Source organism: Muntiacus reevesi, chromosome 4 (genome assembly GCF_963930625.1).
Source record: "Muntiacus reevesi chromosome 4, mMunRee1.1, whole genome shotgun sequence".
Taxonomy (NCBI): domain Eukaryota; kingdom Metazoa; phylum Chordata; class Mammalia; order Artiodactyla; family Cervidae; genus Muntiacus; species Muntiacus reevesi.
The window spans coordinates 44,668,635-44,683,557 of NC_089252.1; the positions used below are offsets into that span (position 1 = coordinate 44,668,635).

The 14,923-nt window shown below is 38.7% G+C and overlaps 1 protein-coding gene across 1 annotated transcript in view; it reads right to left on the reverse strand.

Annotated features, from left to right (window-relative positions):
* SKOR2 (SKI family transcriptional corepressor 2) overlaps positions 1–14,923 on the reverse strand; it is a 39,842-nt gene that overhangs the window by 3,488 nt on the left and 21,431 nt on the right. Inside the window, exons 6-7 of the mRNA XM_065935174.1 lie at positions 9,918–9,985; positions 2,198–2,263 (exon numbers count right to left, since the gene is read on the reverse strand). Of these exons, the coding sequence (XP_065791246.1) occupies positions 2,201–2,263; positions 9,918–9,985 (131 nt within the window). The 3' untranslated portion in view covers positions 2,198–2,200. The remainder of the gene's footprint in view (positions 1–2,197; positions 2,264–9,917; positions 9,986–14,923) is intronic.

Here is a 14,923-nt window from a genome sequence, read left to right on the forward strand (position 1 = left end):
ATTTTCAAACTTTTATACATATGGGTTTATCAGTATTCATTTGGATGATTCTTGCTCTGACTACCTTGATATCCTGCATTAAGATTTATTAGACTTAATGTCCTAAAAGTATTTATTTCACACTTCTGGGACAAACCTGGTCTATAAGAGTGAGAAAGAAAGCACCTCAAATCAACTTCAGACTTACGAAAAATACCTGAATGTACAGAATGAAGCTAAATTCACAAGTGCATTTGTGTAAGTGTATGACTTCATGCAGACAGAAACAGAATGACAATATCTGAATGTCTCAAAACAGAATGACTGAGCAACTCTGTTGCTAAATATCTGCTCACAGAAGTCACTGTATAAGGACTAAGCAGATACTGCACTTAAAGTCAGAAGGCCTAGAATCTCTTCCTGGTTTTGCAACAGAGACATAAAACATCATATCTCTCTTCACCAAACCTCGGTTCCCTGAGCATAAAATTAAGGGAAAGGAATGAATGAGAGATTGCCTTGGAAAGAATTTTGAGCTCCTAATGAAATGTGACATACGTACAATTGTTTAAGACAAATACTGAAGATTATCACTAATAAGGGGCTTCCCAGATGGTGCCAGTGGTAAAGAACCCACCTGCCAATGCAAGAGACGTAAGAGATGTGGGTTCAATCCCTGGGTCGGGAAGATCCCCTGGAGGAGGGCATGGCAACCCACTCCAGTATTCCTGCCTGGAGAATCCCCTGGACAGAATAGCCTGGTCTGCTACAGTTCACAAGGTCACAAAGAGTTGGACCCGACTGAAGCCACTTAGCATGCATGCATGCATCACTAATAAGATGATGGCAAGAAGTAGAACTGTCATATGTACATAGTAGAGGAAGCTTGTGATAGGCAAAAGAGAAACATGAAGTGAAGAAAAGGAACCATGAACCTGCATTGCATAGAATTTTTTTTGCCTTAAATTCTGAGTTGAAAATAGGTTCCAGAGGGAAGGAGTGGGTAGAATCATTCTGATGGGAATGAATAAAATTGATAAATGACCACAATCCTAGTTGGCCATGAGCATGCACAAACACCACCTCTGACATCTGAGTTTTCCCCTGATTTAGCTGTTGTAGCTGCTAGGTCATCTTAATGTATTGCTACAAAAACAACAGTGTCCTAGCTTTGCATTCCTTCAGTTCTAATAATTATATATATCTTCTTCTATATCATAAAAAGCTGTTTTTGAAATGTTTAGGTATATTCTGAATATTTTGAACTGTGGTGTTGGAGAAGACTCTTGAGAGTCCCTTGGACAGCAAGGAGATCCAACCAGTCCATCCTAAAGGAAATCAGTCCTGGGTGTTCATTGGAAGGACTGATGTTGAAGCTGAAACTCCAATACTTTGGCCACCCGATGCGAAGAGCTGACTCATTTGAAAAGACCCTGATGCTGGGAAAGATTGAAGGCAGGAGGAGAAGGTGACAACAGAGGATGAGATGATTGAATGGCATCACTGACTCGATGGACGTGAGTTTGGGTGGACTCCGGGAGTTGGTGATGGACAGGGAGGCCTGACGTGCTGCAGTTCATGGGGTCGCAAAGAGTCGGACACAACTGAGTGACTGAACTGAACTGAACTGATAAACAGCCATTGAATTTTTACTGTCTTCTTTCCCCTAGGTGTCCAGAATTCTTGTCTTTTAAATTGTTGCCAGATATGTGACGTTGGATCTGGCTTCATCTGTAGAGAAACAAGGACTGTTTTATAAAAGAACGAACGGCTAAACCTGCAGTTCTCGAAGGTCGATGTCGCCTGCAGTCATTCACGGCACCATCTGCCAGTGACTCACTGAAAGCTGGATTTCAGCAAGAATTTGAGCAAAGAAGAGGAAACCTAGTAAGCATGGCTTTAGACATTCTGATTTCCTTCAGCGTACCGGGAATCGGGGTGTTAGGAGGAACCAGGAGGAGCAGAAAACCTCAAAACAGAATGATCACATGTGCAAGACTCAGTTGAGGATTTCCTTAGCTTTAAAAAATGTCCACAGAATTTGTAAGACGCACTTAGCTTTTTATTAAGGAAGTCCCAGGCCCAGAATGAAGTTCAACAGGGTATCGGCTTAAACCCAGGTTGCAGCACCACTCAGCGCCTGGGTTATCTCAAGCACATCAGTGAGGAACACAACCGAGCAATTCAGAGAACTGTCTGTTTTCTCTGCTGAGCTCACCTTTTAGCTTTTGCTGAGATGGGCGCCAAGCTTTTCTTTCCTGATCAAGCTTGCTGCATAGGGAATCTGTAAGATAAAAACAAGCAAAACTCTCCAGGTGAGCTAAATTTGGAGACAGATGTGTAATGCAGACCCTTACCCTTCACTGCGCCTAGCGATTTGAATGCCAGTGGATCTGCCCTGAGGAGAAAAGGTCTCCATTCTCCCCAGCAGTGTGGTGCTTCTGGGATAGAGCATTCCTAAGGCATATCAGGACAGAACAGGTGATCACATGAGACTATTGCTACAGCGAGTCTCTGAGGTTCCTATGTGACATTTGACTTAAGAAGTTTAAAAAAAACTTGCATTTAATAATATGGTATTCTTATGTCCAAGGTCACAAACAAGACTGTGATTACAAGCTAGTTCAATGTAACTTTTCATTTAACTAGAGTGATCAAATATCTCATTATAAATCACAAATAAGGTTAACTAACTAAATACAAACTATTACTCTGGGTAATTTCCAAATAACTACTATGAAGCATCAGAAATAATTGCACTGAATGGAAAATATGACCCTTGAGAATTCTACCTGAATAAACTTGAAAAATACTTTTCAATACTGGAGCTTTGAATGAAAGTCCATCACACTTTATATGCTAGAAAATTCAAATAACTGAAATTGGACTACATGTATAATATTATTTAGATTTGCCTCTCCATTAAATCTAGTTATGTTACTTACCTTCATTATTACAAGGTTAAATTCAGAATTCTAGTGATATAAGTCTATTTTACATTTAAAGAAACACTCAGCCTTCTAGAACATAACATGAACTGTGGCTGATATTATGTAAAAGCAGAGAAGGAAATAAAATTATAGTCACTCAATTAAGCAATATTTTGTATCTTGTTTTATACATTCCTCACATTCCCAGTATATTTACGTTTTACTCTCCTGATCTACCAGTGCATAAATACGAACCTTTATTAATGGGAAGGAGCTACACATCTACAATGACGCTAGTGACTAAGATTAACTGGACCAGTTTGTCATAATAACCGGTTTGTCAAAGCAAATAGTCTTTTTAATGAAAAAGAGAGAGAAAACTAAAATAACTGTCTCAGTGTCTAGATACACAACGACAACATGGGTGTATACGACAGAAACATATCTGATAAAGGGCATAACAGCAGCACTGAAGTTGCTTCATATAGGACCATAAAAAGTTCAGTGTCCTAATCTCATATCTTAGGACAAGAGCTAAGGTCAGCTAGGTAACTATGACAGGAACAGTCACACAGGGACCTACTCTAGTAACCTCTTCTTTTCACTCTGTGTTATGCTATACCTGCTATTAACAGAGACGTACTTGAATCCTGATTTTCCACTACGGTGTATGAAACAATATGCCAAAATACATGGATCACCTCTCTCTTTAGATGAATGCTATCAGAGAGCCTTGAATGGAATTCTATTATTTAGGATAACAAGTGGAAAAGATGTAAACCTTGGGGTGTAGAGGATTACCTAATAAAATGCATTTGGGTCACTCTTGCATTTAGAAAGCATTCTCAACATCAAGATTAGATGCCACAAAGATTTAGTAAGTATCTTTTGTACCAGGCACTACACAAGATAAGTTAATATCACCATGAGCCATCTCATCAAAGCCAGTAAACTATTCACTCTAACCTAAAGAAACTGCCTGAAGGGCACCACTTTCACATCTAAGTTGGAATGCCTTTATCCTCTTTTTTTCAGAAACAGCAATGCAGCATTTCATTAAGACAGGAAGCTGATAAGGAAATTCTTTAAGAGGACTCAGGGAAAAAAAGGACATTTCCAAATAACATTTGATCCTCAAATCTCCAGACTGAAATTTAGATCTGTGTGAAGAATTGTTAATCCTACGTTGTGAGCTGAGAATTATTAATTCCAATCATGAATGATAAATAAAGAATATATTAGCACACGGCCCAACTGCTCATGGAAACTACCCTATTTCATTGATTCTAAGATACACTTCTCTCCCTCACATTCTAACATTTCTGAAATTGGCTATACTATAATTGATGGCATCTTAGAATAATAGCTAGAAGCTTTCCTTTCTTATGATACATCAAATAATGGGCACGTTTATGATTGGTGGTGCATCAGGTTCTGTATTCCCCAACTTGGGAAGCTCATGACCTTAGAGGCTCTGTTTAAGATAATTATGCCATGTAAACCTCACATATTAGAATTCATAAAAGCTTTCTTTTCATCTTGATCAGCTTGGAAATCACCATGGACAAAAACCTCTGAAAGTTATTATGTGACTTCTAAATTACCTAGTTGGCTCTAGCATATCAAAAGTATTGAGATTTTGCCAAAAAGGATAATTTCCTAGTTTGTGCCAAGAGAAAGTTAGCCTGAGCTCAGACATTAAAGTGGATCTACATCTCAAAAAGAGAAAGAGGTGAAAAAGGATTTATAACTTAGAAACAAGTGACTGCATTGTCAAGATGCAAGGCAATAGATCAATAATTGGAAGAGGACCCACTTTAGTCAAAGCCTATCTCCTGGAGAATCTTAAGGCAGCTTCCACAGACGTTCAGACTTAGATCAAGTCCTCTGATGTGTTACCCATGTAGTCACAAAATGAAAATCCTCTAGGGACCCAGAGATATTTTCTAAAAATAAAGTGTTTGATCTACCTTTTAAAAATATGTAAAACATATGTTTAAAAAACTCTGCAGGTTCAGAGAGTAGAAATCTGGGCAAGTTCCCATCCTAGTCAATCCTAGAGCACCTCCAAGAAAAGACGTATAGCTCTGAAGAGCTGTGTCCTTGCCAAAGAGGGAACATTCCTACAACAAAGATAAAGACCTGTCACTGCTCCATTCTCTGCAAGGAAGCACAGCGCTCACACCATCAGAGAGTTGCAAGCTGCTTTTTCACAAGTCCACAGGGAACGAAACATTAGTACTAAATCTAGTGGACTAACATGACGTTAATTGAGGCTTTGAATGAAGAACTTTGAGACCGGTTCCCCTTGACTGTGTGTGACTGCAGCATTCTGGAAAAACAGTAGAGGGCACCTAAAGACCAGCACATTTTAAAGCTTTTTTTTTTCTTTTCTTAATCTATGCGCCCCTTAGCAGCGATTCAGCAAGTTCAAAGGATATGAATCTGAGTCTAGCCATTTATTGTGTGTTTTCTGTTGCAGCTTCACAATGTTCTTCAAGAACTATGACTAATGTCTTCAACAACTGTGCCTTCAACTATGACATGCCTTGAACAAACCTAACGGTAGTAGTCTCTACATATATGTACTTGCTTAAAAAGAAATGTTTCCAAATTAGCAATTAAAAAAAAAAAGGTTATCAAGACATAGTAATCTCGGCTCATGCTGTAAATTATATTATATTCTAGTACTTGGAAAAACTTTAATCAAAGGGTTATAAACTGTTATAGATGTAGAAAGAAACTTATGCTTACCAGGGGTTAAAAATGAGGAGGGATAAATTGGGAGATTGAGTTGATATATACACACTACTATACATAAAATAGGTAACTAATAGGGATAACTAAAAATGCTTTTATCCTATTGTATAGCACAGGGAACTCTATTTAGTACTCTGTAATGGGCTACATTGGAAAAGAATCTATGAAGGAGTGGCTATATGTATATGTATAACTGATTTACTTTGCCGTACAGCTGAAACTAACACAATATTGTAAATCAACCATACACTAGGAAAAATCTTTAAAACAGTGTCATACACTTAGTAAAATAACCTTCATTTCCTTCTTTAAATTTTTTTAAAAAAACTACATATAACATTGTAATGGTTTTTTCACTTTCTTCTTAATCCTAAAGGATGATGGTTTTGGTTTACAAATTGAATACTTTTTCCCTAGAATCATAATTCACCTGTGAATGAGAAATCTTTTGCTCTTTATTATATTTAATGTAATAAACATCTTCATGAACTTGCTAATTCTAAAAACGTTTTCAATTCATACCGAGAGGAATATATTTCTTTGTTTGTATGAATAAATCTAGTTTGGTAACGAAAACATTTTAAGCATTTGAAAACCCAAGGCAGAGGTGGGGGACTATAACATAAACTGTGTTAAGAACTGTAAAACTCTAATTTTAAGCTACTTGTAAAAAAAAAAAAAATTTAGCTTGTGGCCCAGGTATGTTAAATAAACTGCATATGCTTTAAATCTCACATTGAAATAATGCATATTCATTTACACATGTACAAAGAGAATCAATCACTTGAATCTATAGTCACCACAACTTTGCATTTAACAAACTGGAAAAGGAAGCAATGGTATAGAAATTACAGTCAGCAGAGAATCTAAAAACGCAGGCACCAAAGAAATTCATGTTTTCTTTCTATTGCAATGATACCCAAGATGCTTTCAATATAATCTTGAATAAGAACACTGTGTAACTGTAACAGCATAGGATAAATGCATTGTGGGTCTATGGGAATTGTTGCAAAATATGACGGTTTTAATATATTTGAATTTTCTATGACTGCAGGATACAGTAGGTTTTTATCTCATTTAAAGGAAAAGAAGCCTATTCTGCAGGTAAATGACTATTCTGTAACATATGCTCTATACACTTTAAATATAAAATAATTTAAGCATAAGTGAATAAAATAATTTTGGTGAATTGTTCTGTTCTCAAGGAACAAAGTATGTATCCACATTTAGTGGTGAATTAGAGCACTAAACTAAAAATATTGAGAAAGTTAAAAATTGTGATACCTATCAACTTCTTGATTTAGATATAATTCTAAAGACATTTTTCTCCAGGTACTCTAGCAAATACAAGCTGAATAAGGGACAGGATAAGTTTCCATTCAAGAAATCTCGAGTCCACTGCCTCAATTCTAAAGCAGATGGTGTAGTGTGAACACAAGTCCTTCTTGCACAAATGTATTTTTAGCCAATAGTTCCACTAACAGAGGTTCTACTTTGGGAAAGAGCATGCCATTAAATTGATCATTCATACTGGCATAGCATTTTATGATTTACAGCTGCATTTCATGCTTATTAAAGGACTTGTGCTTTATCATATACTTATCAAGATACTAGGTTGGCCCTTCAGGAGGTCTCTTTCGTTTAGAAACTGGTACAATGAACTATATAGGATGAATCTCGAACTCGAGTTTGCAGATCTTAAAGCTTGTATCTGTTAGTCACAAGGACAGTGCAGTAAATACATAAGCTCACTAGTGGGGCTTCCCAGGTGGTGCAGTGGTAAAGAATCCGCTGCCAGTGCAGGAGATGCAAGAGACTCAGGTTTGATCCCTGGGTGGGGAAGATCCCCTTGAGTAGGAAACGGCAACCCGCTCCAGTATTTTGCTGGAAAATTCCATGAACAGAGCAGCCTGGCAGGCTACCATTCAGAGTCAAATATGACTGAGCACGCATGCACAATTCTCTAGTAAACCTTCTTTTAATAGTTTTGGTAGTAGTTACCCAGCACAAAAAAATATTTGGGGAAATCAGGACCAAGTCAGGAAAATCTGGAAAAGAATTAAGAGGATGGCCACATAAGATTATCAGAGTCAGGGGCATCCATGGGTGGTGATTAATTCAGCAGTGTCTACTGATAGCTATTTGATATTAGACACCATGCTTGGTGTTGAAGGCAACATTAAGACCTGGACATTTCAGGATAGGGGACACAAAAAGAGGGGAAGAAGCAGAAGGAACAAATCATGCCTATTTCACCAGTTTTCATGTTGGCAGTGTAGATGTGCTTTTGTGGATTTCAGGAATTACGTGGGACCTACAAGGGTCGGGGGGAAACATTCCAGCTCCTCCCAAAGAATTTAATGTGCAATCAGGAAAATTTACTATCTAGAGGAATATGAATTAATAACACTTATCTAGATAAATGACTATATGATGATAGAATATTTTGTAATATAATATAATAAAGATATTTTGTAACACCAGTTTGTACCATCCCACATGCCAAATATCTCAAAAGACATGAGACATTTTTTTCCTTTATTAATACTGTCTGCTTATTACATGGATGCAATATCACATCCTTTTTTTACCAGTGAAACCAAATGTCAAAGAAAATTAAGACACTAAAGTTGCATAACTGGTCTTAATAACTAGCACTAAAGTAGCTATTTCGTTTCCTTTCCTAATGCCCATTTTGCTATGTTCATCACCGCCCAGGAGTCACAGATTTTTGACTGCATGTATGGCAAGTTTTAAGAGTCTGAAGACTGTATCCTATGTAAAATAAGTAAAGTCTTAAAATTTTATATCCTTGAACCTCTGAGTCTATCTTTATAGTCTTTCTTTGGACAAATTAAGCAATACATAAATTCACAGCAACTAATAAGCAGCTCTTATTATCTAGGTATCAAAAGCTAAGAGCAGTAGATATTTTTCTTTTTTAAACTTTTGTGGGGGGGGGGGAGTTTAGTGGTCAATTGATTAAGAAAATGCTTCTGTTCCCCAGTGAATTTAGGTGCAGATAAAACTAACATGACCAAAACCCAAACAAGAAGAAAGATCCTGTTTAAGAGGATCTTAGGTTGAGGTGGTTTTCAGAACTGAGAGTTGTTAACCAGCACTTGAGATCCAGGAAAACCTCAGAAGGAGGGTTAGAGTTAGCAACACTTTTAATAGAGCCCTCAGAATGGGGGAAACATCGTGAAATACAAGGATGCTTTCAAAATGACTCTCGGCAATCTCCATTAAAGCAAGCACGATTTTCTCCCACGCAGAAAGAAAACATCAATAACCATCTTTCTTAAATAATCTTGACAGAGAGCTAGATGCCTGGCTCTCTAGACAAGAGAGGCGAGTCTGCGTAGACAAACATTTCATGGTAGAAGGATAGTGGGGACCAGCTCAGAAACGCCAACAACCCAAATTATAACAACCATGCTGTGAATAACATTAAGAATCAGTGTTATGTCTTTACCCAAGTGATTAAAAATATCTTACAAAAACTGAGCAGAAATTATTTCCCCATTGTACTCATGAAAATGAGGAAGCTTGGGAGATGGCTTTCAGAGCACTAATAAATAATACCAGATGTGTCTGCATGCGGGAAAAGGGTGAGGAAAACAGAAAAAAGAAAAAACAACTCTAAAAAGAAAAACAAAAACAAAAAACTCACACCATTAATTAGTAGATGTTTTCCTGTTTTCCTGATTCTGCATCAATAGATCTTAGTCAGTGTCCACTTTCAGACACGATTAGGATAGAGTGAGTAACATACTTCATTTGGAAATAATTCGTCTCTTTTCATCATCCTTCAAGGGAATTTAACTGATGAATTGTGTTTATACTAAGTTCTATTGACAGCGGTGGGCCTGGCTCAGGTCTGGATGGTGGAAGGAGGGGGAAGACAAAGACAATGGCCCTTCCCTGGGCCTCTGGCGCAGACCAGCACTGTGTTCGGAGGTTTGCACAGTGGAATACGGTGCAGGTACCTCTGGTTCACTCTCAGAGACGATGTACACATCTGTCTATTAACACATGGTAGGTAGTTACAGTTAGAGGAAACATACTGACACATCTGTTTATCCTGCATCTAAGTAAATCTCTTGGCAATTAGCATCTAAACCAGCGGAGAGGTAAGTGGACCAAAGGATTTCAAGGCAAAATACAAGAGCAGCTTCATACACATCAGGTGGTTGTGAAAACAAACCCATCACCTTGCATTTATTTTTAAGTAGAAATGCATCTTACAATTTGTAACTGTTGCACCATTTCTTCTCTGTAGGCTAGTTCCCTTTTCATTTGATCCTGGAAATTATCTGGAAGGAGCGAGAAACAGAGAAAGAAATTAATTAAAGTGCAAAATCTACTTTTGGTATATATAGCATATTGATGGTATAATACACTAATGACAGTCCCATAGAAACACTCCCCCTTTTTTACAAAAATTTTTTAATTGGAGGATAATTGCTTTACAATATGTTGATTTCTGCCGTACAACAATGTGAATCAGCCATAAGAATATATATATTTATCCCTTTCCTCTTGACCCTCCCTCCAAACCCTACTCCCCACCAGCCCACCCGTCTAGGTCATCACGGAGCACCTGGGTGAGCTCTCTGTGCCATGGTTATTTGAATACATATTTCTCCAAGACTGTAGTTTAATCAGAATAAATAGTAAATTCTGAGAGTGTATTAGTCACTCAGTCATGTCCGAGTCTTTGCGACCCCACCTAGCCTCCCAGGCTCTTCTGTCCATGGGATTCTGGTGGGACTGGTGGGCTACAGTCCAGAGAGTTGCAAAGAGTTGGACACGACTGAAGCAACTTACCATGCATACACACATGCCTCAATCAGAGAAGGAAAGAAGGATTTTTAAGAGATATTGTGCAAAATATCTTTGCCATTCTACATATTGACATTTTTATCGTATTTCCAGAAAGGAATGACTTCTTAATGTGTATCTTGCTGTTTCATCTTTTCCATGTGATCTTTTTAAAATGGGGACTTGGCTAACTTCAGCTTTTCCAGCTTTAATTGAGAAATTGACCTGATCTCATATGAATCTGTGGTGGATGGCCAGGGAAGGGCCTTGAAGAAACCAGAAACTCTGTCATCATCTTTTCTTCTCTTCCTTTCATCTCAACACTCAGTTGGTATGAGTCCTGTATATTCCACCTCCATCCTCTCCTCTCTTTGCCATTGTTACCTCCCAAATGCAGACACCTCTTCCCTGAAAAATTTCCCAACCAACTATCTGGCCTCCACCTCCTTCCTCTTCAAATCCCTTTCACTCTCCTGCTTAAAAGTCCGTGATGGTTTCCCATCACTTTCAAGATGATAAACCCTTTACCATTCATGAGATTCTGGATACTTAGAAACTAAAAACACTGTTCTTTTTATTTTTTGACTTCTATCAAGGATACTTACTCCTTGGAAGAAAGAAAAGCTATGATAAACCTAGACAACTTATTAAAAAGCAGAGATATCACTTTGCTGACAAAGTTCCATCTAGTCAAAGCTATGGTTTTTCCAGGAGTCATGTACGGATATGAGAGTTGGACTATAAAGAAGGCTGAGCACCGAAGAACTTATGCTTTTGAACTATGGTACTGGAGAAGACTCTTGAGAGTCCCTTGGACTCGCAAGGAGATAAAACCAGTCAATCCTAAAGGAAATCAGTCCTAAATATTCATTGGACGTACTGATGCTGAAGGTGAAACTCCAATACTTTGGCCACCTGATGTGAAGAGCTGACTCACTGGAAAAGACCCTGATGCTGGCAAAGACTGAAGGCAGGAAGAGAAGTGTGTGACAGAGGAGAGAGGGTTGGCATCATCAATTCAATGGACATGAGTTTGAACAAACTCTGGGAGATAGTGAAGGACAGTGAAGCCTAGCATGCTGCAGTCCATGGGCTTGCAAGAGTCACGCAGGACTGAGCAACTGAAAAACAAATCTTTCTATGATATTTGAATCCCTTTCCCAACCTCAAGCACATATTTTTAATAATTTTTAAGACATTTAAATTTAATTATTTTAATTTTAAGATACTTTAAAAACAATAGAGCAGTTTTAGGTTCCCAACAAAATTAAGAAGAAGCTACAGAGATTTCCTATACATACTCCCCCATGACCAACATCACTCACCAGAACTGACCACCAAGAATGAATCTACAGTGACATGCCGTTATCACCTGAAGTCCATAGCTTACCTTAGGATTCACTCTTGGTGTTGTACAGTCTATGTGTTTGGACAAGTATATAGTGACATGTCTCTGTCCTCACAATATTGGGCAGAATATTATCACTGCCCTGAAATCCTCCATGCTCTACTTATTCACTGTTCCCCTCCACTCCATCTCTAGCAGACTTGATCTTTTTATCGTCTCCACAGTCTTGCCTTTTATAACATATATTTTTTAAAAGACCCATTTCCTATTCTCATCTCAGAACTTGATGGGAAAGTCGCTGTAATAGAGGTAAGTCTGTAGGACTGCAAGGGTTGATTAAAGGAGGAGGCCTGATTCCCATGGAGGGTGAAGGGCGAGGGAAGGGGGAGGAGATGTGATCAGCACTCCGCTAAAACGTGGAGGCTGAGTGGGGAACAGTGGGGAACAGCTGATTACAGCAAAGGGGGTGGAGAAAGCTCCTTGCGCCCCGTCACCCGCCAAACCACGCTCGTCTTCACACACGCATTGTACTCCCAGCCACCGTGTGATCGCCGCTGGTGTGGCCTTGCCCTTCCAGCAAACCTCTCCCATTTCTTTAAGCTCGAATGTTATATCTCCCACAATGTTCTCTGATTCTCCTGCCCTCTCCTGCCAGAATTGGTCATTCTTCTCTTCTACTCCTCCAGTACTCTACACATACCTTTGTTAATGCATCCACAGTTTGTACTATGATTAGCTGTTATACACGTGTCTCTGAGTGAAACAGTGAGGGCAGGCAGATATATTTTAGACACTTCTAAAATTTCCAAAGCCCACCACAGTGCTTGACACACGGCAGGGGCTGGTTAATGAATGAGGAATGAAAAGAGCACTGAAATATCCACCAGAAGACCTGGATCTGCCTTGAATGACAGTTACCCAGCTCTGTAGGCTCAGACCCTTATCCGAACAAGCAAGGGTATGGAACGATGTGCTCTGTAAGGCCCTTTCCTGCTCTAGTGTTTTAAGATTTGATGACAAGGTGAGTTGACTTGGTTGGGCTTCAGACACCCAGTTCTCTTTCCTGTGCTGGTAGATGGGGAGTGGGTAATTTTGATTTGCTCTGATAACAATTAGGAGTCGGGGACTGTATGAGGGGCTGGCATCCACCCGCCACTTCAGGATGCTCTGGAGGTGGGTCAAAGCCCATAGACTGGGCACAAGGCAATAGGAACCAGCCTTCCACCAGCATCCTTGGCCCCAAGCCTGGGCCAGACACCTTCAGAAGATCAGTGTGCTTTCCAGAGGCCAGAGTCATCCCAAGCAGGCATCCATCTGTGAAGACGAGACCTGCCCTCTGAGCCTTGGCAGCTTCCTCTGTCCCTCTCGAGCTCCGCAGTGCCTCTGATCAGGGTGGGAACTGAGGTGGGTGGGAACGAAGCGTGCCTGAAGCTGGCTGTGCCACCTCCCTGGAATCTCAGGAGAGTCTGATTTTGGAGGAGGGAAGAGCTAAGGGCAATTTAGAGTGGAATGATGGTAACTAGCCCTTACTTAATTCACACTCATGGCTCTCTGATGGCATACAATACAATTCTTTAAATTAAAATGAAAAAAAAAAAAAGCCAGTAAAGTGATAGAAAAACGGTGAATATTTTTATAAAATTGGAGTGAGGAAAGGTGTCAAAGACAAAAAGCAAGCCAGAAAGACTGATAGATTTGATTAGAAAAAAAATTAAAGCTTTGATGTGACAAACGTGAACATAAAACACCAAAGTCAACATTTTAAAATGAATTGAAGCAAAAAAAAATTTGCAACATGATACAGAATTAATACTTTAGTATGTAAAGAGTTCACACAAACCATAAGGAAATGAACACATCAAAAGAAATAAGAGGAAAGAATATAATGGGCATTCACAACATGTACAAAGGGATGGCAGATATAGGCAAAGTGTTCAATATCCTCAGCAATGAAAGAAAAGGAAATAATATGAGGAACCACTTTTTCCATTTAAGTTACCAAAGATCTAAAGAAAAGATGATACGTGGTGTTTCAAGGATGGGAATATGAATTAGTACAACCTTTTGAGAAAGCAACATAAAATTTTGCAAGACCTTTGAAAAGATCATATCTTTGACACAGCAATTCTTTTAGGAGTTTATCCTAAGAAAATGATCATGGATTTGTGCAAAGATTTAGTAACAATGATGTCTAAAACTAGGATAAACTCTAATGTCCAATATAAGACTACATTTATAGACTGCTGGGAAGTCAAGGAAAAAAGTTCACGTTAAGCAGAAAAAAGGAAGGTTAAAAAAATAGTGTGTATAATATTTTGTTTAAAAAATGATTTAATATGCATTAGAAAGGCTGAAACTCCAAAATGTTGACATTGGTTTTCTCTAGGTGACAAGATTATGGGTGATTTTTTACTTTCTTTCTTTTATATTTCTGCATACTTAAACTCTTCTACAACAAGCATAACTTGGGAGATATAAAGATTGCTAACTGGCAAAAGAAAAAAACTAAAAAGTTTGCTATGTTCTAAGGCGATGAAGGCACAATTTAACTGGAGATGGAAAAAGCAGTAAGCTGATTTCTCTAATGAGATTTACTTAAAGCCCAACTATTTTGGGAAGATGACAGCATAAAAGGAGGTGGCAGAAAAAGCACCGAAGGCAGTCTGCCAGCCAAACACAGAGGCAACACCTGTGTTCTGCAAACACGGACAGTCTGAAAAGCCAAACAATCTTTCAAATAGCAACAAGAAGTACCCAGCCTACCTTCCTGGCACCAGAAATAAGAGGACTCATACGGTAGATCTAATTCCCCCAGTAGAGCCTACTTATCAAGCAATAAGCTTGGGTGCTTATTTCATTTACACAGCCTTCATTTTGTTGTCACTGATTTTAAAGGATAATAGAGACTTTTGATCCATACCATGTTTTAGAAACTCCCTTCCCTCCTTCTCCAGAGGACACTATACAAAGAGTGAGCAAAGAATTCTATGATTCTACTGATCTTAGAATGAATTTAGTAACAGTCACAGGTGAAAGATGGGATGACCATATTTGGATAGATGAAATGTAGTTGGGTCTTCTA